This window comes from Canis aureus, chromosome 32 (assembly GCF_053574225.1).
Source record: "Canis aureus isolate CA01 chromosome 32, VMU_Caureus_v.1.0, whole genome shotgun sequence".
In the NCBI taxonomy this organism is placed as follows: Eukaryota; Metazoa; Chordata; class Mammalia; order Carnivora; family Canidae; genus Canis; species Canis aureus.
The window spans coordinates 32,723,814-32,747,551 of record NC_135642.1 but is presented as its reverse complement, the minus strand read 5'-3'; the positions used below and the strand labels follow the sequence as shown (position 1 = coordinate 32,747,551).

The window sequence follows — 23,738 nt, the reverse complement described above, 5'->3', positions numbered from 1 at the left end:
AAGTATTTCAAAAGAAATTTCCACTTATCTTACAATCTTTACCTGTAAATAGGTTCACCTCAAGAGCTGTGTGTAGTGTACGAAACAAGTAGGAGTACCATTCAGGAGCAGAGACCCAGGAATGCCTGGCCACATGCTAACTTCCACAATTGCCCCAAATATTAGACTTTACAGGTACAATTTGTTGTTGTTATTTGTCTCTTTGTTTTGTTGTGTTTTGTTTGAGATACAGCATGCACAAGGTAGGGGAGGAGCAGAGGGAGAGGGAGAGAGACAGTCTTCAAGCAGGCTCCATGTTGAGGTTATGCAGGGCTTGATCCCTCAACCCTGAGATCACGACCTGAGCCAAAATAGTCAGACTGAGCCTACCAGGCACCCCAGGTAAATTTGTTCTAAGTAGTTGCTCTGCACCACATAGATTGAACACCTGTTACTACATCACCCAAAGGGTTTATCACATAATAATGAGAATGACAAGGCGTTTACAATGTCTGTTCTTGTTCCTATTTGTATATTGCTGAGTATTACTGCAGATAACAACACCTCTGCAAATCCACACTCGATCCTGCTGGAATGAAGATGAGGCAAGAGCATTACTTCATCTTTCCTTTTTTTTTTTTTTTTTTTATTTTTTATTTTTTTTTTTATTGGTGTTCAATTTACTAACATACAGAATAACACCCAGTGCCCGTCACCCATTCACTCCCACCCCCCGCCCTCCTCCCCTTCTACCACCCCTAGTTCGTTTCCCAGAGTTAGCAGTCTTTATGTTCTGTCTCCCTTTCTGATATTTCCCACACATTTCTTCTCCCTTCCCTTATTTTCCCTTTCACTATTATTTATATTCCCCAAATGAATGAGAACATATAATGTTTGTCCTTCTCCGACTGACTTACTTCACTCAGCATAATACCCTCCAGTTCCATCCACGTTGAAGCAAATGATGGGTATTTGTCATTTCTAATAGCTGAGTAATATTCCATTGTATACATAAACCACATCTTCTTTATCCATTCATCTTTCGATGGACACCGAGGCTCCTTCCACAGTTTGGCTATCGTGGCCATTGCTGCTAGAAACATCGGGGTGCAGGTGTCCCAGCGTTTCATTGCATTTGTATCTTTGGGGTAAATCCCCAACAGTGCAATTGCTGGGTCGTAGGGCAGGTATATTTTTAACTGTTTGAGGAACCTCCACACAGTTTTCCACAGTGGCTGCACCAGTTCACATTCCCACCAACAGTGTAAGAGGGTTCCCTTTTCTCCACATCCTCTCCAACATTTGTTGTTTCCTGCCTTGTTAATTTTTCCCATTCTCACTGGTGTGAGGTGGTATCTCATTGTGGTTTTGATTTGTATTTCCCTGATGGCAAGTGATGCAGAGCATTTTCTCATGTGCATGTTGGCCATGTCTATGTCTTCTTCTGTGAGATTTCTGTTCATGTCTTTTGCCCATTTCATGATTGGATTGTTTGTTTCTTTGGTGTTGAGTTTAATAAGTTCTTTATAGATCTTGGAAACTAGCCCTTTATCTGATATGTCATTTGCAAATATCTTCTCCCATTCTGTAGGTTGTCTTTGAGTTTTGTTGACTGTATCCTTTGCTGTGCAAAAGCTTCTTATCTTGATGAAGTCCCAATAGTTCATTTTTGCTTTTGTTTCTTTTGCCTTCGTGGATGTATCTTGCAAGAAGTTACTATGGCCGAGTTCAAAAAGGGTGTTGCCTGTGTTCTTCTCTAGGATTTTGATGGAATCTTGTCTCACATTTAGATCTTTCATCCATTTTGAGTTTATCTTTGTGTATGGTGAAAGAGAGTGGTCTAGTTTCATTCTTCTGCATGTGGATGTCCAATTTTCCCAGCACCATTTATTGAAGAGACTGTCTTTCTTCCAATGGATAGTCTTTCCTCCTTTATCGAATATTAGTTGCCCATAAAGTTCAGGGTCCACTTCTGGATTCTCTATTCTGTTCCACTGATCTATGTGTCTGTTTTTGTGCCAGTACCACACTGTCTTGATGACCACAGCTTTGTAGTACAACCTGAAATCTGGCATTGTGATGCCCCCAGATATGGTTTTCTTTTTTAAAATTCCCCTGGCTATTCGGGGTCTTTTCTGATTCCACACAAATCTTAAAATAATTTGTTCTAACTCTCTGAAGAAAGTCCATGGTATTTTGATAGGGATTGCATTAAACGTGTATATTGCCCTGGGTAACATTGACATTTTCACAATATTAATTCTGCCAATCCATGAGCATGGAATATTTTTCCATCTCTTTGTGTCTTTCTCAATTTCTTTCAGAAGTGTTCTATAGTTTTGAGGGTATAGATCCTTTACATCTTTGGTGAGGTTTATTCCTAGGTATCTTATGCTTTTGGGTGCAATTGTAAATGGGATTGACTCCTTAATTTCTCTTTCTTCAGTCTCATTGTTAGTGTATAGAAATGCCACTGACTTCTGGGCATTGATTTTGTATCCTGCCACGCTACCGAATTGCTGTATGAGTTCTAGCAATCTTGGGGTGGAGACTTTTGGGTTTTCTATGTAGAGTATCATGTCATCGGCGAAGAGGGAGAGTTTGACTTCTTCTTTGCCAATTTGAATGCCTTTAATGTCTTTTTGTTGTCTGATTGCTGAGGCTAGGACTTCCAGTACTATGTTGAATAGCAGTGGTGAGAGTGGACATCCCTGTCTTGTTCCTGATCTTAGGGGAAAGGCTCCCAGTGCTTCCCCATTGAGAATGATATTTGCTGTGGGCTTTTCATAGATGGCTTTTAAGATGTTGAGGAATGTTCCCTCTATCCCTACACTCTGAAGAGTTTTGATCAGGAATGGATGCTGTATTTTGTCAAATGCTTTCTCTGCATCCAATGAGAGGATCATATGGTTCTTGGTTTTTCTCTTGCTGATATGATGAATCACATTGATTGTTTTACGGGTGTTGAACCAGCCTTGTGTCCCAGGGATAAATCCTACTTGGTCATGGTGAATAATTTTCTTAATGTACTGTTGGATCCTATTGGCCAGTATCTTGTTGAGAATTTTTGCATCCATGTTCATCAGGGATATTGGTCTGTAATTCTCCTTTTTGGCGGGGTCTTTGTCTGGCTTTGGAATTAAGGTGATGCTGGCTTCATAGAACGAATTTGGAAGTACTCCATCTCTTTCTATCTTTCCAAACAGCTTTAGGAGAATAGGTATGATTTCTTCTTTAAACGTTTGATAAAATTCTCCTGGGAAGCCATCTGGCCCTGGACTCTTGTGTCTTGGGAGGTTTTTGATGACTGCTTCAATTTCCTCCCTGGTTATTGGCCTGTTCAGGTTTTCTATTTCTTCCTGTTCCAGTTTTGGTAGTTTGTGGCTTTCCAGGAATGCGTCCATTTCTTCTAGATTGCCTAATTTATTGGCGTATAGCTGTTCATAATATGTTTTTAAAATCGTTTGTATTTCCTTGGTGTTGGTAGTGATCTCTCCTTTCTCATTCATGATTTTATTAATTTGAGTCTTCTCTCTCTTCTTTTTAATAAGGCTGGCTAATGGTTTATCTATCTTATTAATTCTTTCAAAGAACCAACTCCTGGTTCTGTTGATCTGTTCCACAGTTCTTCTGGTCTCGATTTCGTTGAGTTCTGCTCGAATCTTTATTAGCTCCCTTCTTCTCTTGGGTGTAGGATCTATTTGCTGTTTTTTCTCTAGCTCCTTTATGTGTAAGGTTAGCTTTTGTATTTGAGTTCTTTCCAGTTTTTGAATGGATGCTTGTATTGCGATGTATTTCCCCCTTAGGACTGCTTTTGCTGCATCCCAAAGATTTTGAACGGTTGTATCTTCATTCTCATTAGTTTCCATGAATCTTTTTAATTCTTCCTTAATTTCCTGGTTGACCCTTTTATCTTTTAGCAGGATGGTCCTTAACCTCCATGTGTTTGAGGTCCTTCCAAACTTCTTGTTGTGATTTAGTTCTAATTTCAAGGCATTATGGTCCGAGAATATGCAGGGGACAATCCCAATCTTTTGGTATCGGTTCAGACCCGATTTGTGACCCAATATGTGGTCTATTCTGGAGAAAGTTCCATGTGCGCTTGAGAAGAATGTGTATTCAGTTGAGTTTGGATGTAAAGTTCTGTAGATATCTGTGAAATCCATCTGGTCCAGTGTATCATTTAAAGCTCTCGTTTCTTTGGAGATGTTTTGCTTAGAAGACCTATCAAGTATAGAAAGAGCTAGATTGAAGTCACCAAGTATAAGTGTATTATTATCTAAGTATTTCTTCACTTTGGTTAATAATTGATTTATATATTTGGCAGCTCCCACATTCGGAGCATATATATTGAGGATTGTTAAGTCCTCTTGTTGAATAGATCCTTTAAGTATGATATAGTGTCCCTCTTCATCTCTCACTACAGTCTTTGGGGTAAATTTTAGTTTATCTGATATAAGGATGGCTACCCCTGCTTTCTTTTGAGGACCATTCGAATGGTAAATGGTTCTCCAACCTTTTATTTTCAGGCTGTAGGTGTCCTTCTGTCTAAAATGAGTCTCTTGTAGACAGCAAATAGATGGGTCCTGCTTTTTTATCCAGTCTGAAACCCTGCGCCTTTTGATGGGGTCATTAAGCCCGTTCACATTCAGAGTTACTATTGAGAGATATGAGTTTAGTGTCATCATGATATCTATTCAGTCTTTGTTTTTGTGGACTGTTCCACTGAACTTCTTCTTAAAGGGGAATTTTAAGAGGCCCCCTTAAAATTTCTTGCAGAGCTGGTTTGGAGGTCACATATTCTTTTAGTTGCTGCCTGTCTTGGAAGCTCTTTATCTCTCCTTCCATTTTGAATGAGAGCCTTGCTGGATAAAGTATTCTTGGTTGCATGTTCTTTTCATTTAGGACCCTGAATATATCCTGCCAGCCCTTTCTGGCCTGCCAGGTCTCTGTGGAGAGGTCTGCTGTTACCCTAATACTCCTCCCCATAAAAGTCAGGGATTTCTTGTCTCTTGCTGCTTTAAGGATCTTCTCCTTATCTTTGGAATTTGCAAGCTTCACAATTAAATGTCGAGGTGTTGAACGGTTTTTATTGATTTTAGGGGGGGATCTCTCTATTTCCTGGATCTGAATGCCTGTTTCCCTTCCCAGATTAGGAAAGTTTTCAGCTAGAATTTGTTCAAATACATATTCTGGCCCTCTGTCCCTTTCGGCGCCCTCGGGAACCCCAATTAAACGTAGGTTTTTCTTCCTCAGGCTGTCGTTTATTTCCCTTAATCTATCTTCATGGTCTTTTAATTGTTTGTCTCTTTTTTCCTCAGTTTCCCTCTTTGCTGTCAACTTGTCTTCTAGGTCACTCACTCGTTCTTCCACCTCGTTAACCCTCGTCGTTAGGACTTCTAGTTTGGATTGCATCTCATTCAATTGGTTTTTAATTTCTGCCTGATTAGCTCTAAATTCTGCAGTCATGAAGTCTCTTGAGTCCTTTATACTTTTTTCTAGAGCCACCAGTAGCTGTATAATAGTGCTTCTGAATTGGCTTTCTGACATTGAATTGTAATCCAGATTTTGTAACTCTGTGGGAGAGAGGACTGTTTCTGATTCTTTCTTTTGAGGTGAGGTTTTCCTTCTAGTCATTTTGCTCAGTGCAGAGTGGCCAAAAGCAAGTTGTATTGGGAAAAAGAGAAAAAGAGAGGAGAGAAAGAAGGAAAGAAAAGAGAAAGAGAAAAAAAAAGGGAAGAAAAAGAAAAAAAAACGAAAAAAAAAAAAAAAAAAGAAGAAAAAGAGAAAGAAAAAGAAAGGAGAAAAAAAGGGGGTGGGGGAAGGAAACAAATCAAAAAGCAAAACAAAACAAAAACAAAAACAAAAACAAAAACAAACAAACAAAAAAAGAGAACCACCGGGGAGTATCTTCTGATTCTGTGTACTTTAAGTCCCTTGGCTTCTCCTGGAAGTTGTCCGTCTAGCTGGTGTTCTGGGGGAGGGGCCTGTTGTGCTGATTTTCAGGTGTTAGCAGTTGGGGGAGCTGCTGTGCCCCTGCCTGGTGCAGGGCTCGGTGGGGGTTGTTTACCCCGTGAGGCCGCAGGAGGAACAGCCCCAGTGGCGGGGCAGCTCTGGAAACCTGGATTCAGCCCCCGCAGGAACTCCGTCTGCAGGGCCTGGAGGCTCCGGGCGGGGCCGCTGATCTGCTCAGCTGGGGCAGGAGCGTCCTCGCTGTCCTGGGCCCTCCCGGCCTCTGCCTGTCCCGGGGGAGGCGGGATCCTGGGCTGTGTCCCGGCGCCCTGTGCTCCGGGGCCTGCGCTGGTGGATTCGCGCTCCCGGGCCGCGCAACCCCCTCCGCGGAGCTGCCGCCCGAGCCCCTCCGAGCTGCTCCTGGAACCGCGCAGCCCCCTCCGCACGGAGCCTCTTCTTCTGCCCGAGCCCCTCCGAGCTGCTCCCGGGGCCCCGCAGCCCCCTCCGTGGAGCCGCCCCCGAGCCCCTTCAGCTGCTCCGGGTCCCGCCGTGCGCGCTGCAGCCCTTAGGGAGCTCGGCGCACTCTCCTGGGCGCGCAGTTGCTGTTACTGTCCCCGGGAGCCCGAGGGCATCCCCGCCCTCCTGGGTCCTGCTCCAACTCCCCGCGAGCCCCTTTCCGCCCGGGAAGGTCGGTGCAGCTCCTGCTCCTCCGGGACGGGGCTCTCCTGTCCTGGGGACCCTCGCCCCGGCCTCAGCCCGGCTCCTCGCGGGGCCCCTCCCCCTTGGAGGCCTTTGTTCCTTTATTTCTTTTTCCCGTCTTCCTACCTTGATAGAAGCGCGAACTCTTCTCACTGTAGCATTCCAGCTGGTCTCTCTTTGAATCTCAGGCCGAATTCATAGATTTTCAGGATAATTTGAAGGTTTTCTAGGTAGTTTGGTGGAGACAGGTGATTTGGAGACCCTGCTCTTCCGCCATCTTGCTCCTCCCCCCTACTTCATCTTTCCTAATGACTTCTTTTTCCTATAATTTGTGATCCCCATCCTTTAAGTTGATGAATAAGCATTTTTTTTTAAAGATTTTATTTATTTATTCATGATAGACACGGGGTGGGGGGCAGAGGGAGAAGCAGGCTCCATGCCAGGAGCCTGACGTAGGACTCGATCCCGGGACTCCAGGATCACGCCTTGTGCCAAAGGCAGGCGCTGAACCGCTGAGCCACCCAAGGATTCCCCCCGATGAATAAGCATTTATTGAGCATTTACTATGTGGGAAGAATTGCCGCAGAGATAGAGATGAATAAAACACAGTCCTTACTCTCCTGGAGGTTTCTATCTAATGGGACGGTGGGATAACTAACAACAAATTGTAAGGCAAATCTGACAGATGAACCCTCTGGGAAGAATGGGGGAAGGAATGATTTATACCAATGAGATAAACTTGGGAAGACATAAGACTGGTGACTTATGTTCTGAGCCTTGATGAATGTTTAGGCTTTCTCGCTATGGAAAAAGAGAGAAAATTCCATGCCCAGGGAACTGTATGGTAAAAATATAAGGTTTATTTTTTTAAAGATTATTTATTTATTCATGAGGGACACAGAGGCAGAGACACAGGCAGAGGGAGAAGCAGGCTCCCTATGGGGAGCCCAATGCAGACTCGATCCCAGGACACTGGGATCACACCCTGAGTCAAAGGCAGACGCTCAACCACTGAGCCCTCCAGGCATCCTAGAAGATAAGGTTTAATGGACACACATTCAGGAACAGATCACCCAGGATGGTCTGAGTGTGGGGTTTGCTGCGGTAGGTGGAAGAGGAAGTGAGGCCAACTTGTCAAGCCCTTGAATGCTCTTATTAAAGAGTTTATAATGAGGGCCTTCAATGGTCTATGATTAAAGCATTTTCAAGAATGATAATTATTTTAGAAATGTCACTCTGGCTTCTGGATCCTGACAAAATGGCAATCCATTATAGGCTACCGGCTATCTTCCTCAACCCAGCTCTGGAAGTGCCTCAGAGACAGGATGGTTGATGAATCTGAGTTTCTTTTTTTAATTTTTTTTTAATTTTGGGGGCATTTATTGACAAAATAATTTTTTTGCAGGATGGAATGCTTTTTTAATTTAAATTCAATTTGCCAACATATAGTATAGCACCCATAAGTATAGATGCTTATCACATCACATGCCCTCCTTAATGCCCATTTCTAATGTAATAACTGTGAGAAGCTTCTAGAAGACAGCAAATAATTGGATCCCAGGGGATGTGCGTGGGTGACTATAGTCTACAGGGGAAGGGGAAAGGTGCCGCAGGTGGGGAAGCTTTTATCTTCGCCCCTTCCTCTCCTTCATATTTCCGTGGACAAATTATGGTTTATCCCAATTCCACTACAAGACAAAATAGAATCACTAGTCCTACACCAGTAGGAAATAGGGCTTGTGGCTACATGAAGGTAGGCTTAATTCCTGGGGATAGGAAGGAGATAACAGGTGCAGGTAGATCCACCTTCTAAGAACAGGAACTGCTACTTCTCCACAGAGTACTGGAGGTCTTGGCTGACATGTTAAGATGTAAAAAAGAAGTAATCGGTATAAGGATTTAAAAGGAAGTGTTGGGTGTCTGATTGGCTCAGTCGGTAGAGCATGTGACCCTTGATCTTAGGGTCACGGTTTCAAGTCCCATGTTGGGTGTAGAGCATACTTAAAAAAGTAAAGAAAAGAAAGGAAGTGACAAAACTGTCAGTATTTATGGGTGATCTGATTATCTCCATAGAAAACCCCACAGAACTAATGGAATCCTGGCAAGGATGTCAGGAAGAAGATCTTATAAAAATCAGTAGCATTCTTCTATACTAGCAATATTTAGCCAAAAAACATAATAGAAAATAAGATACCTTTTGTGAGAGGAACAAAAGCATAAAGTACCCAAAAATTAACTTAAAAGCTCAAAATGATTTTTGGAGAAAAAACATAAAACTGTTATGGGACATAGTATAAGACTTGAATTAGCAGAGAGGGACGCCATAGTGATGGACAAGACTCCCTAACACGTAAAGATACCAATTCTCCCAAAGTTAGTCTAAAAATTTAAGGCAATTTCAATACATTCCCATAATTTTTTTTGGTGGAATGAAAAGGCCTAATCGGAAATTTATATGGAAGAATAAAATTGAAGTCCATAATTAGTTAATTTTGAGAAAGGAGCAAAGAGAAGGGACTCGCCCCACTACACTTCAGTGCCATGTAATAAACACTTTGGGGCAGAAACATGCTACTAGACCAAGGGCTACAAAGTGCCCAGAAATGGATATATGTGCATTTATGCTCCTGGGATGAGTGTACCTGATGTGTGGGGGGAAAGGCACTACAAATCAATGGGGAAAGGATAAGTTGCTTAGTAGACAGTACAGGGAAACTGACCACTACATGGAGAAAAATGCAGTTGAATCCTTGACAGCCATAAACAAAGGTGAACTTCAGATGCATTAAAGATATGAATGTGAAAGGCAACCATACAAAAAATACATAGAAATATATATAGAAGAATATCCTTATGACTTAAAGTGGGGGCGGAATTCTTTTAAAAACAAGACCTATGGGGCGCCTGAGTGGCTCAGTGGTTGGGCATCTCTGCCTGCAGCTCAGGGTGTGATCCCAGGGTCTGGGATTGAGTCTCACATCAGGCTCCCCGCAGGGAGCCTGCTTCTCCCTCTGCCTGTGTCTCTGCCTCTATGTCTCTCATGAATAAATAAATAAAATCTTAAAAAAACAAAACAACAGGAACCATGCGAAACTCACATAGTGTATTTTATAAGTTCACATACATACCCAAGAACATATTATCAAAAACACAAGAGTGAAGGCCTACGGGAAGGAGGGAAATGGAAGTATCAGGATGAAGAGAGGAAAAAAAGCAAATGAACAAAAGAAAAGAGCAGCTCCAGGGATCCCTGGGTGGCGCAGCGGTTTGGCGCCTGCCTTTGGCCCAGGGCGCGATCCTGGAGACCCGGGATCGAATCCCACATCGGGCTCCCGGTGCATGGAGCCTGCTTCTTCCTCTGCCTGTGTCTCTGCCTCTCTCTCTCTCTGTGACTATCATAAATAAATAAAAAAGAAAAAAGAAAAAAAAAAAGAAAAGAGCAGCTCCTTACACAGCAGGATGGTGAGTGGGATGGTGAGATAAATCACACTGGCTGTGCTGCGGTCAGAAAGGGCAGGGAGAAACAGGAGAAAGGCTGTCGCCTGCAGGGTGGACGGCAAGGAGCTTGGGAGCAACACCGGTGGGGAGGGCAGTGGTCAGGACGAGAACAGGGGCAATGGAAATAAAACCAAACCAACCATTGGTGTTGATAAGGATCTGCTGCGTCCCAGGTGCTGTCAGGTTCTTTCATTCTGTTTGGGATCCTAAAGCTCCCTGAAGGAGGAAACCTGTAGAATGGCTGATGCACTGAATGTGGGGTGGAGTCCAAGGTGACCCCCGAAGCTTCTAACTTGGGCCCTTGGGAAGATGATGGCACCATGAACCAAACTAAGAAATAAGTGAGATGGGAACACACACACATTCCTGGTCTGGGATGTTCCAATCCATCACTTTGACAATCAGGATTCTAAGAAGGCCATCCTACTCAGGTGGAACAGAAGTGACATTCACCGTGCTCCTAATAATGATTGGTATTTTCGTAACAACAACAAAAAATTTGAGCGCTTATTGCATATTGCATATTAGATACCATGCTTGAGCTGTTTGCACCATTAGCTCATTCACAAGCTTCTAAAAACTATTTTTGAAAATTTACTTATTTATTTATTTGAGAGAGAGAGCACGTGTGAGTGCAAGGAGGGAGAGAGGGAGAGAGAGAATCTCAAGGAGACTCCCCACTGTGCTTGGAGCCCATCACAGGGTTTGATCTCATGAACCTGAGATGGTGACCTGAGCCAAAACCAAGAGTCAGATGCTCAACTCACTGAGCCACCCAGATGCCCCTAAAATATTATTATTATTTCCATTTATTGATTTGGAAACTGAAGCCTAGGGAGGTACCTGCCTACGGTCCCAAGGTCACAGGGCTTCTGTGAACCCACGTCTTCTGATTCCTTAGCCCAATCATGTATCAGAGACCATGCCACAGGCTTACTCTTCATGTAATTCTCACAAGTTTCCTATGAGATTAGTCTCTTCATTTTACAAATGAGGCAAGTGAGCCTCAGAGCCCTTCGATGCCCGCTCCAACGTCTGTCTGCTAGAAGCGGCAGGATGTGATTAACACCCAAGGGTTATGCTCTTTTCACATACACAGCTGCACATCTGTCCGTGCAACCACTCAACGTACTCCTCATGCTACTGATTTAAACCCCACCGGAGATCAGAGGAGCCGAGAGAGACGTATTAACCAATTGCATTGCGTGGGCCTTGTTTGGAGTACAAATCAAACAAGCGGTTAGTCCAACCACTGAGAGGACAGCTGGGCAAACATGATATTAAGGAATTACTATACATTTTTGTGAGTGGTAGTAACACTGTGATTATGTTTTAAATAAGGGGGTCCTTTTTGAGAGAGAAATATGTACAGAGGAAATAATACAGTGGTTGGATCTGCACCACCGAAATCATTCAGGAACTTGTCAGAAATGCAGATTCTCAGTCCCGCTTCCAGACCTGCTGAATCAGAAACCCGGGGTGGGGTCCAGCAATCTGTGTTTGAACAAGCCCCCTAGGGGGTTTTGATGCTCAAATTTGAGAACCACTGAAAGAATGTTGTCTTGAATTTGTTTTGAACTAGCCCCTGGGGAAAGGGTGATGAGTTGGTGAGGGTCTAGAATAAGCAAGATTGGTCATGAGTTGCCAGTTGAAGCTGGCTGATGGGTGCACGGGGGTTCATTATAAGTATACTCTCTGTTTTGTTTTTTTAAAAATATATTTTATTTATTTATTCTTGAGAGACACAGAAAGAGAGGCAGAGACACAGGCAGAGGGGGAAGCAGGCTCCCTGTGGAGAGCCCCATGTGGGACTTGATCCCAGGACCCCGGGATCACGCCCTGAGCCAAGCAGTACAAAGTTTTCAAAAATCTGATCCGTTTTGTCTTCAGTGCCCCCCACCCCCAACTGTTCTCTCCTAGTTCCTGTTGGTCCATTTTCTCCAGCTCTCTTCTATCTGGAACCTTCCCTCCTGGCTTCAGAAATGGCAGCTCTTCTGATTCTCCTCATTTGCCTCAAGCTTTCCAAATCTTTGAGGCACCCTCAGCTCTTGCCCTGTCTCCTTGTCTCCCCTGCTGACGTTTCTAAATGACCCATCTCTTATCCGTTGTCATTTCTCTCCTACCAGCATTCTTTCTCTTGGCTCGCTCTGTGTGTTTGCAGAACCGGATTTCTCAGAGGCACGGACCACCTGTCATCCAAGATCTTTTCTCAGCACTTGCCACTTGGGATCCTTCTGCTGCTTTTGTTGGCACTGTTGGCTCTCCTTGGATAGTGTGACAAAGAACCACAGGCTCAACATGGTGTCACTGAGGCCAAGTCTTGAAACAGGGACTTAACACCTAACCTAACTGTAGTCTCAACCCTCCCTAGAAAGGTAGTCTTCACTGGTCAGTCAGGGATATACCGATCAGGACCAATGAGGCGATCCCTCACATCATGTGGGTTCTCTCCATCCGCCCCCAAAGGAAAGTGAAGTACTCTGCAGGATGAGACCCCTACACGGTCCCCTAAGGGAAAGTGCCCTCGCCTGGACCCATCCTTTCCTTTGCTATCATCTCTCTGTCCCATCTTTTTTTCCTATAAAACCTTCTATTTGGTACAACTCCTCTGGGGAGCTCCCTTCCGCCTGCAAGATGGGTTGCTGCCTGAAGCCTGAGTCGCTTAACGAAGCCACTTAGATCCTCCAATGTACTCAGGTGAATTCTTGTTTCCAGCACTAGTCTATTGCTTCTTTTATTCTAAAAAACAAAAATATCTGCCTCTTCAATGTTTTTAAAATTTAACTCCTGTGACTATCAATTTGTAACAGATTTGCTTTAAAAAAAAAAAAAACCCTCAAACAATGCAGAAGTGTGTTAACAAGTGAAACTGCCACCTTGTTTCTTGGGACACCGTCTTCATAGTTTTTACTTCCCCCTGCCCTAGCTGACCCCTCTCCCAGATCTGGGTTCCTCCCTCCCCTAGCCTTGCCTTCGGTTCCCCCAGAGCAATACTTAATCTATGGAATTACAAGACTACAGCCCATTGATTGTTCAGAGTGAAAGATGGAGAAAGTTCAAGGGGGAGGAATAAATGAAATTGAGAAGAGGTAAGTGAAAGCAGGATCTGTGAGTGGGAGGAGGGTGGTTGGCAGCCTAGAAGTGGGACAAGGAATAAAACATCTGTCTTAGATGTCTGACTCTGATGACTCCTCAAACTTTTCCCTTCATTGAGCGTCCTTGGTTGTTAATCTTGGTTCTTGGGCTCTTTTAGGAGCTGGGAGGCCCAGAAGCTTCCTTAAAGGGCCTATAGATGAAACACTGAGCACTACATGAACTTAGAATGAAGACTCATTGTCATGCACTATAGCTGCTCCTGCCCCGGGGCCATGAACTTGGACCTGTCCCAGTGGGCTCACTTCCTGGCCCGTACTTTATATACAGTCACTTCCCCTTGTCCCCAGAGTTATTGAGCCACTGACTTACAATCTTGTCATATTTATCTGAATCCCTCGAATTGTATCTTTATTGCTCTTCTAGGAGTTTCTTGACCTTCCGGAGAAGTCCCTAAAGAAACTGGATTCCGGGATCCCTGGGTGGCGCAGCGGTTTAGCGCCTGCCTTTGGCCCAGGGCGCGATCCTGGAGACCCGGGATCGAATCCCACGTCGGGCTCCCTGCATGGAGCCTGCTTCTCCCTCTGCCTGTGTCTCTGCCTCTCTCTCTCTCTCTCTCTCTGTGTGACTATCATAAATAAATAAAAATTAAAAAAAAAAGAAACTTGATTCCCTGTTTTAAATTGCTAGTCTTCCCAGGTTTCAGGACTTGAAACTTGTTTTAAGATGTTGTCGATGTAGGGACGCCTAGGTGGCTCTGTCAGTTGAGCGTCCGACTCTTGGTTTCAGCTCAGGTCATGATCTTAGGGTCATGAGTTCAAGCCCTGCATTGGGTTCCCCTCTCAGCATAGAGTCCGCTTAAGACTCTCTCCTCCCTCTGCCATCCCCTCCCCCTTGCTCTCTCTCTCTAAAATAAAAAAAATAAATCTTAAAAAAAGATGTCACTGTAAAAATTAAGATTATAAAGAAATGTAGGAAAGTACTTATGACCCAATGCTAGTTTTTAATTAAAAAGCTGTATACAGGGCAGCACGGGTGACTCAGTGGTTTAGTGCCGACTTCGGCCCAGGGTGTGATCCTGGAGACCCCGGATCAAGTCCCACGTCGGGCTTCCTGCATGGAGCCTGCTTCTCCCTCTGCCTGTCTTTGTCTCTCTCTCTCTCTCTCTCTCTCTCATGAATAAATAAATAAAATCTTAAAAGAAAAAAAGCTGTATACACAATATGGTATATTTAATGGATAGTAACTGGATAAATATTTTTTGTTGACATGGACAAGAACAAGAATGGAATGTGCAAGAAATTACTGGCAGCGAGGATGGATTTGTGGGCAATGTTTTTTCCTTTTATGAATTCCCTCTAAATAATTTTTTTTTATAAAAATCATTTGGCCAAGATGTTTCCTCGTTCTAGTTCAATGTTGACAAGTTCTGTTTCCAGTGTTGGCTGGGCCTGCTTTGTCCATCATCAGACTCTGTTGAATCTTCACAAAATCACCATGTTGCTCATCCCCCAGGTGGAAGACCACAGGTAACGGTGACTTCCCTGGGCTTCTCCTTTAGTCTGGACAAGGGCTACAAGTTAGCACTGTTCTTCCATAACTGTTTTCTGCCTTCTTCCCCATTTCCCTTCTGTGGCCAGCTAGTTATAAGACCTATTATGATGCTATTTCTCTTATTCACAATCTCCAGACTGATTTTTTTCCTTTGAATCGTGTTAACATGTTTTTTTCTCTCAGAGGTGTAATGACATCACCTCTGTATACTCAGAGGTGTATTAATATACTCTGTAACTATGGCATGTGGAGTCCTCCTTAAATGTCTCAAAGAACTGTACAAATTCTCACCAGAATTAAATGGTACAGTCCCTGTTATAAAAAATGGAATGACTGAGGTAGCTGAACTATTTCCCTTTCGTGCGCCCCTTCAAGGGAAACAGAATTTGAAGACAGAGCCCAAGTTTCTGGGTTCTAATTTTCTAATTCTCTGACATCCTTTCAGGACTCTGTCTCTTGCTATCATCTCTACCATCCACAACATCCGGTTGAGCAGAGAAAACAGAGATATGTCTATCAAAAATAACTTTTGCAAGGGAGCCTGGGTGGCTCAGTCAGTTCCATGTCTAACACTTGGTTTTAGCTCAGGTCATGATCTCGGGGGTCAGGGGATAGAGCCCCGAGTTGGGTTCCGTGCTCAGCAGGAGTCTGCTTGTCCCTTTCCCTGCTCTCTCTCTTTCTCAAATAAATAAATAAAATATTTGGAAAAAAATAACTTTTGCTTATCAGTGTTAAAAAACTGAAATGTAGATGTAAGTAATCTAGTTATAAATTATTCCACTGCACAGTGAGCCTCAAACCCCTTTATTCTTTTTTTTTTCTAGCTCACAGTTTATTATAAAAGGGTGTAACTCAGGAAGTTGCACAGGGCGAGGTCTGGGGAAGGGGTGCAGAGCTTCTGTGCCTCTCTCTGGGGCTCACTGTCCCTACATCTCCACGTGCTCACCAACTCATACACTCTCCAAAACCCATCCTTTTGGGTTTTTATGGAGGCTTCATTACATGGGCATGCTTGATGATATCATTGGCAATTGGTGATTGATTCAACCTCCAGCCCCTCACCTCTTAATTTCAAGGATGGGGATGGAGCGGGAATAAAGAAGTTAGCTCTATAGGTAAGACCTCTTTCCTCATCTCCATGAGCTCACCATGCAGCCTGTCCTCACCACGGGCTCTATTGTCCTGGGTGAGAGAACTATGAAGCCTTGGCTGCCTATCTGTTCTCCTGGCCACTGGGTATATCTGAGCCCTTTTTCAGGGCTTGAGATGGAGCTGGATCCTTGCCAGGGTCGGCCTCTGGCCAAGCAACTCAACTTCAATGGCCTATGAGGAAGCCCACTGGCCCTCACCTGTCCATGCCACGAAACCAGCAATGTTAACTGCGCTCCTGAGTCTCCTGAGCTCTCTGCCTGGAAGTGGGGCCAAAAGAAGGTGGAGGTTGCTTGCCAGTTTTCTTTGAAAGGAACGGAAATGAGGGATCAGGTTATCGACTCCTTCAATTGTAAAGAATGAGAGTATCCAAGCAAGAGGAAATTACCAGCTTATTCTAAAGGCAGGTGGTATCTCTGAGCTCAGGAATACCTCCCAGCTCTAAGATTCTAGTGATCGGGCATTTCCTGTGATAAAGTAATTCTAAGTCTACTTGATTAAAAGGCATTATCGCTTCAGTAGGAAGACTGGTTTGTTATGACAAAAGTGACATTCTCTGAGAAGCCAAAGTGTAGGATTAGGGGAAAAGAGATGACTGGAAATCTTCATTCATTCTTCTCTTAGGGTTCATGAAAGTTGGTGTTGGTTCCCAAACAAGGGAATTTGGTGGGGTTGCCTAAACTAGGAACTATGGGTAGTACAGTCCCCCTTCAGCCATTTGAGGTCTTCCTACAGCAGGGAACTTTTTTTTTTTTTTTTAAGATTTTATTTATCCATGAGAGACACACAGAGAGAGGCAGAGACACAGGCAGGGGGAGAAGCAGGCTCACGACCTGAGCCAAAGGCAGATGCTCAACCACCGAGCCACCCAGGTGCCCCAAGAACTACCTTTTTTTTTTTTTTTTTTTTTCAAGAACTACCTTTTATATGGGGCTCATTATATGCCACTGGGCCAAGCTCAAGCTCTTCATAGGCCTAGCTTATTATATCATTCCTCCCTATTGCTCTTTGGGGTATACTGACTCTATAGTCCTCATCTCTTTAAAAAGGAAAACTGGAACTGAAACTCAGAGAGGTTAAGTGATTTGCCCCATTTTCCACGAGTAGTGAGCAGTCGAGCTGACTTTCAAAACCCAGGTGCGTGTGATGCCAAACTCTTTCCCCTGTGTCACTGGACCTTCCTAACCCAAGGCGGAAGTTGTCAGAATTGATATTAAGACTCCTGGCTTTAGGTTGGCACCCTGAGCTTGCTTGGATGTGGTCTATGACTGTCCTTGGGTTTGAAAGACAGGGGTGAGAGAGGACAGTGCTTCAGGCTGAGAACAAGCAGAACAGGATCTGGACCAAACCCCTGAGGTCAGAGAGGAGTGGATCCAACCAGCAGGGGTGAAAGGAGACGGATGTGAGAAAACCTAAACTATTATAGTCTAATTATATCTCTTAAGCAGTCTCCTCTCAGCTGACCATGGTTTTCAGAATAGTTTACCTGGAAAGAGGAAACATATTGCATCGATGTTCATTTTCACTGAAAATGCTAACCTAGTCCTTGTGCGTAGAATTATAAATTATTGTCATTTTTTATTAATCATGAAGAAGGTCTTACAAAAATCCTGATGATGAGCGATTATTCCCCGCTGGACAGAAGCAATAGCTAAAGGAGTCAGTGTACAAGTAGTTGGACCAGAATCACAAGTTGCCATGGTAACTGGTGGCAGGGGCCGAATGAGAATTTACAGCCCCTTGCTGGAATCCGGTGTTCGTTCCCTTCAATTGGTAAACCAAGGCTGAGATCAAAACAACCTTTGTTTCAAGCCCTCTCTCAGAGGAACATCTTGTGTACGTCGAGTACTTTTATTTGGCTTTCCAGAGTACTTGCACATCTATGGTCTCACTCGCAACCCTGTGTGGGGTCAGACATTCTTATTCCAGCTTCCAGATCAGAAAGCCGAGGCACATGCTGGACAGGAGATTTGCTATATAGGCCCAGAGCTCGTTCCTGGCAGAGCAGGAGTTCAGCATTCTTGCCTGCGGGTCACTCTGCCCTCCAACTGATCCTGCCTGAAAGCGAGCAGGGTAGCTAGGGTTCACACAGAGGCTATGACTCCAGGCCACAGCCTCACAAGTGAGGAGCTGATGTGAATAAAGCTGCAAAAGTGACTCTATTTTCAAAGACCTGGACATTTGCCCCAGTCAAAGGAAATCCCTTGGCTTTTTCCTTCCTTCCTCCCTCTCCCTTGCTCTCTGCTTTCCTCCAGACCCCCTTTCTGTAGTTAAAGCAGAGCTCACTGATACAGCAAGTAACTATGCAGTCAGGCTCATATTCTCATTTGCTGGAGAACTGTGTCGAATCAAAGCTCGGTGGTCTCAGGTTCCTCGTATCGCATTTCGGCAGATGTGCTATGCATTGATCAGAGTGCAGGGGTTCTCAGTTACCCCACGGGGTTTGGGGAGAAGGACACAGCCATGTCCCATGCTGAGCATCATTTAGCTGCCAGAATTGGCACACTGTACCCCTAATCGACAAATAAATGATCATAGCATCTAGAAAATTGGAGAATCCTCATCTCAGCAGGACCCAGAAATAGAACATCCCCGTCTAAGGTATTTTCTAGGATAGCTGTGAAAAGAGCCTTCCTGGGCCATGGAGACAGAGAATCATCTGGTTGAGGATTCAGTCTCTGCTGCTCAAAAGCCTCACTCAAGGAAAAGATGTAACCTTTCCAAGCCTCAGATTCCTTATCTGTAAAATGGCAAACCTAACAGCATCCCCGTAGATTGTTGTAAAGTGCCATTGTTGTAAAGTGTCTGGCAAACAGTAGGTACTCAATAAATGTTAGTTCTCCTCCTACCAGTCCTTCCTTTAGCCCATAAACAGGTGCATTCCCAGTTGACTGACACTTTTTTTTCTAAGATTTTATTTATTTGAGAAAGAGACAGAGAGAGCACAGAAGGGGAGCAGCAGAGAGAGAGGGAGAAGCAGGCTTCCTACAGAGCAGAGAGCCTGATGCAGGACTCAATCCCAGGACCCCAAGATCATGACCTGAGCCGAAGGCAGATGCTTAACTGACTGAGCTACCCAGGCACCCTGAATGATACTCTTTGAAGGGCTGATTCTTACCCTGAGAAATCAAAATCTCTATACTGGTACTGTTATTCCTGACAGGCCAATGATTATCTTCTGTGGGCAAATGGTTCCAGCTTTGAGAGAGAAGAGTCCAGTATCAGCTATGCACCTCAAAGGTTTTATGAAGTCACAGAATCTAATTCTTACCTGGGCGAGGTCTTCTCTCACTGCCCCAGGACAGAGTGGATCCCTTCTGGGTAAACATCAACCTTCCATCACATGTATTCCAATCTCAATTATATGGTTTTTCATAAGACTATTTTGCATTTACACACTGCCCAAGAGCAAGGACTATGCCTAAGCACAGTGCCTGGCACACAGAGGGTGAATGAATGGACAGAAAAGTTTCCACTCACCTTATTTAATTCCAGCCACATATCGGTTCTGTTAGTGACCCAGGGGCCAGGATGACAACTTGCACTTTACAGAGGAGGAAACCGAAGTTTTGAGAGGCTGAACCACTGTCAAGGCCATTCAGGAAGTAGTGGTGGGGCAGGCGCTTCAGGGCCTCCTGACACCAAATACCAGGTTCCTTTCCTCTATACTCCTCTGCCTTTTGACTCATCAGCCTCGCCCTCTTGTCGATTCCGATGTGACACCGTACAGGAGCTTCTCTCCCTGGAGCCCTCTGTCTGGGCATGTCATTTGGCGGCCAGTTGCCACATTTTGAGCGCAGAAGGTCCGTTTTCCACCTTAACCCATTGAGTAATGGCTTACTTATTGGCTGACGAGCGCTTCATCTGATGATGGCAAAGCAAGCCCATACGAGTCCAGCTGTACGGGCCTCAGGGAGCCTCTGGCAGGGAAGGTTCCCAGAGCTGGGAACTCTAGCTGGTTAGGTGTGTGCTGTTTGTTGGGGGCCGAGGGGGTGCTTGACATTCGGCTTCAGTACTTTATACATACGGCTGGTCATTCTAACCATTCCTGTTTGCTTTTCCATTCCTTTGATGCCCTAAAATTAAAAAAAAAAAAAAATCACTCAAAGCACTTAGGGCAATTGAATCTCAGCTTATATCCTCAATTCTCTTGCAATTGCTATCCATTCTTTACTAATTAACCACATCTCTGATTAGACAAGCAGTAAACATCCCAGCCCTCTCCTTTTTCTTCCCTTTCTTTTTCTTTCTTTCTTCCTTTCTCTCTCTCTCTCTTTCATTCTTTCTTTCTTTCTTTCTTCTTCTTTTTTTTTTGTTCTTAAAGTTTATTTATTCATGAGAGACACACACACACAGAGGCAGAAGGATGCAAGACTTGATCCCAGGACCCCAGGATCACAACCTTTGCCAAAGGCAGATGCTTAACCACTGAGCCATCTAGGTGCCCTCAATCTTCTCCTTTCTCTCCATCAAACCCCGCTCACAGTCTTGCCTTACCGTACTATTAAATCCAGCTCCCCCCCGCCTTTTAAAAAAAAAACAAAAAAACCTCCCCATCTCTGGGAATCCTTGGAGAACACTTAGAGATGCATATTCAAGGACAAATTGAACTTCATGTTTAGCCAGATGTAACGGGAAAACACCTGAACTGAGAGTAACCCACTGTGTATGCGTGGTTCAGTTTCCCTTTAAGTAGCTGGGAGATGTGGGATGTGTAACTTCATCTGCATTGGTTTGGGGTGCCCATCTTCCCTATCTCTGTGTCCTTCAAGTATATTTCATCTTCGAAAGCCCTCGATGACAAATCAGAGACAGGAATGTCTTCATAACCACAAGTGAACTGCTCACTCACTGCTCTGGAGCCTTTTCAAGTCTCTTTATCAAGAGTTGCAGGCAGAAAAGGTCATCCTTAAGCCTACTGTGGTCTGCAAGTGCTGGCAACAAGATGTCTTTGTAGCTACTTCCTTAAAAAGACTTCAGAGCTCTTTATTAATGCAAACAATAGCTGAGCTGATAGGGATGGAACAGTAGCACCCTTTTTACCGTGGGTGGCATGTCCTTCCTGGTGACTCTCAGCACGGAAGCTGCTCTAGCCTTCCAAAACCTGTTTGGACCAGTGCTTTCACTGGTCGCTGAGGCCGGCCTGAGGTCCACATAGGCGAGAGTCAGTGCAGACCTGAGGGATGTGAGACTGGTCAGGCTGCTGTGGCCAGGAGTATAGGGCAGGATGGGCCAAGTCACGTAGCAGGGCTGCGTGGGTCTCCTTCATCAGACGGTGGGGTCTGAGCAATGTCTATAGGCAGCAAGGAGCCAAGAGAACAGGCTTGGTCACAGAGCAGAAAGGAAACCGAGCCCAGCCTGGGGAGCAGCGCAGGCATTGAGAGGCCCGGGGAAGCCAGAAGCACAAATGGCCAGGGCAGCGCGAACAGCAAGCGGCAGTAGCAGGAGGAGGAAGATTTCCCGAGTACTGAGTACTGGAGGCAGCAGGATAATAAAACCTTTGACTTCACAAGTGAACATGGACTAAATACAAGGGAGGATCAGAGCCACACGTATAGGACTAGATGCATGTACACTGATGAGTGAAAAGTGGGCAGAAATGAGCAACAGGTAATGATCATATGCACCGGCAGCCGAATCCACGCACTGATCTAGACCACAATGCAAACGCCCAGGACAGTGCCTGCCCCACAGTAGGTACTCAATAAGGAGGTCTGTTTCTTCTCCTGCTAACCCACAGAAGGGATCCCCCTCCCTGGCTTCCTAGAGAATGCAGCCCTGTCCACTGACACGTTCCTGGGGGAAAGTCTAACTGCTTCGGAAAGCTGTTCGCTGCGTACCCCGCTGTGCTATTTACCTAAATTAATTGCTTCGGGCCCAAATTCAAAAGCAGGACCTTATCAGGCCGTAGTGCACCATCTGCAGAAATTCTGGGCTGGAATGCAGCCTCTGGGCTCTCCTTTCCAGGCGCTAACGTGCTCCTGATCTTGCAAGCACACTGCTGGGAGGGCGGGGAGGGGGCGCCCCGAGGGAGGAGGCACCCGCCCGTCCCTAAGGGGTTCTACTTGGGGGGCTTCTCCGAAAGGGCAGCGACAGAGCGAGGCAGGGCCCGGGGCAGCCGAGGCCCAGACGCACCCCTCCCGGTGGCTCCCACTGCTGCCCCCCCCGCCCCCGCCCCAGGACGCCGGGGCTCCGGGCTGAGCGCTGCCCCAGGAGCGCGGCTGGAGCCGGGCTGCGGCTCACCTCGGGCCGGGGCGCCAGACCTCCCGCGGCAGGGCGTGCTCCCCCGCGCACGATGACATCATGTGTTTGGGGGCCGAGCGGCCCTATATAAGCGGCCCGCGAGGAGCCGGGCGCGCCAAGGGCGGACGCGCTCTCCGGGCGGGCTGCGCGCACGCGGTCCCGGCGCCCAGGCGGAGGGAGGGAGCCCGAGCCCCGCGCCCCGCCGGCCCCGCGATGCCCCGCAGCCTGCACGCCGCCGCCGCCGTGCTCCTGCTGCTGTGCTCGCGCCCCCGGCCCGCGCGCCCAGCCCCGCCCCACGGTAAAGAGTCCGCCTCGGCTCCCCGCGCAGCCCCGAGCGCGCAGCCCCACCTGCACGGGGCACGGCCTGCCGGGCTCTTCGGTGCTAACGCGGCATCCTTGCGGGTGGCGGGGGGTGGGGGCTGGGGGGCGGGAAGCGTCCCCTCGGATGGCGTAGTGTTTAGACCATTTGGAAAATGCGTTGCGGAAAATTCGTTCTCCGTGGAAATGCACGACCTGTTGCGGGTTCGGGGAAGCGCTGTCGTCTCCGGATTAAAATCTGCTCGTGCGCCCTTTGAGCTGCCCCCGGGTCTGGAGGGGTGGCTGGGGAACTCGCTGAAGGGGAGGACGAAGGGAACCAGGATGGCAAATGCTGCGCCCCGATCCACGTGCAGATGCTTAGAGCAGTGAATGTGGCACCCGAGCCGCGCCGCGTGGTTACCAGGAAGGGCGTGCAGCACCCCCAGCCGCAGGACCTTCCCCGACGGGGGGTGGTGCTTTTCTTTGGAGGAGAGGCTCTTCACCATTAAGTTTTACCTCCAGGTCAGAGGGATGGTGCGTCCCGTTCTTAATCACTGTTTTTGCTCCAGAAGGGCTCTACTATCTTGAACGTAAGTGTGCGTGCACCCAGAAGAGCGTGCACACCTCAGCTCCGAGTGTAATTAGGGCGCTTAAGCCCCAAAGGCTGGAGGCTGAGGGTGCCCAGCGGGAGGGGTTGGGAGGAGGTGTGGGGACCTGAACTGGCGGCTCAGGTCAAGGCAGGGAGTTGGGGTGAGCAACCAAGGTCAAGGTTAGTTAATCCTTAGGCACAAGAGGGTGCCAAGCTTTTGCCTGCCTCTCCAACTGCTGGGTGAGCACTTTTCTGGGGGTGGCGACTCTTGGGAAACTGCCTGGGTGCCTGGTGGTAGCTCCTGCCCTTGTCAGAGTTTGTCTCAAGTTGCAGGGACATTTGTAGGTGCTACCATTGCTGGACCGAGCTTAGGCTGAAACATTTATAGGAAGCTGACAGTGACAATGATGGCTGGAAACGGAGCCTCCCCTGTTAGCAGCGTGGGAAACGGATCCTGCTCTGGAGCATGAGCGCTCAGAGACTCCTTCTCCTGGAGGTCACTGGGTCCATTGGGCAGGAGGGAGGTGGGGGAACTGGCCTGTCACAGCTTTGGCATTACTTTTCATTCAACTCAAATCCATTGGCTGGCAAGATACGCTTGACATTATTTCCCTTATCTTGTCCAGAAGAAATAGAAAGTTGGGGGGGGGGGTACCTGGGTGGCTCAGTCCATTAGGCCTTAAAG

The 23,738-nt window shown here is 46.2% G+C and overlaps 1 protein-coding gene and 1 long non-coding RNA gene across 6 annotated transcripts in view; one reads left to right on the top strand and one right to left on the bottom strand.

The window, feature by feature from the left end:
- Window positions 1-23,174, bottom strand: part of LOC144303346 (uncharacterized) — a 29,472-nt gene extending 6,298 nt beyond the window's left edge. Inside the window, exons 1-2 of one of the 4 annotated variants that reach the window (XR_013370420.1) lie at window positions 22,516-23,174; window positions 19,405-20,000 (exon numbers count right to left, since the gene is read on the bottom strand). This is a non-coding gene — a long non-coding RNA (uncharacterized LOC144303346). Of the gene's footprint in view, window positions 1-19,404; window positions 20,001-20,967; window positions 21,225-21,781; window positions 22,064-22,167; window positions 22,426-22,515 lie in introns of those variants that run through there. The other 3 variants (XR_013370422.1, XR_013370421.1, XR_013370423.1) reach the window with 3 other exon arrangements.
- Window positions 22,334-23,738, top strand: part of CA12 (carbonic anhydrase 12) — a 53,463-nt gene continuing 52,058 nt past the window's right edge. Inside the window, exon 1 of one of the 2 annotated variants that reach the window (XM_077881376.1) lies at window positions 22,334-22,465. In XM_077881376.1, coding sequence (XP_077737502.1) covers window positions 22,381-22,465 — 85 coding nt within the window. In that variant the 5' untranslated portion in view covers window positions 22,334-22,380. The remainder of the gene's footprint in view (window positions 22,466-23,738) is intronic. The other variant, XM_077881375.1, reaches the window with a different exon arrangement.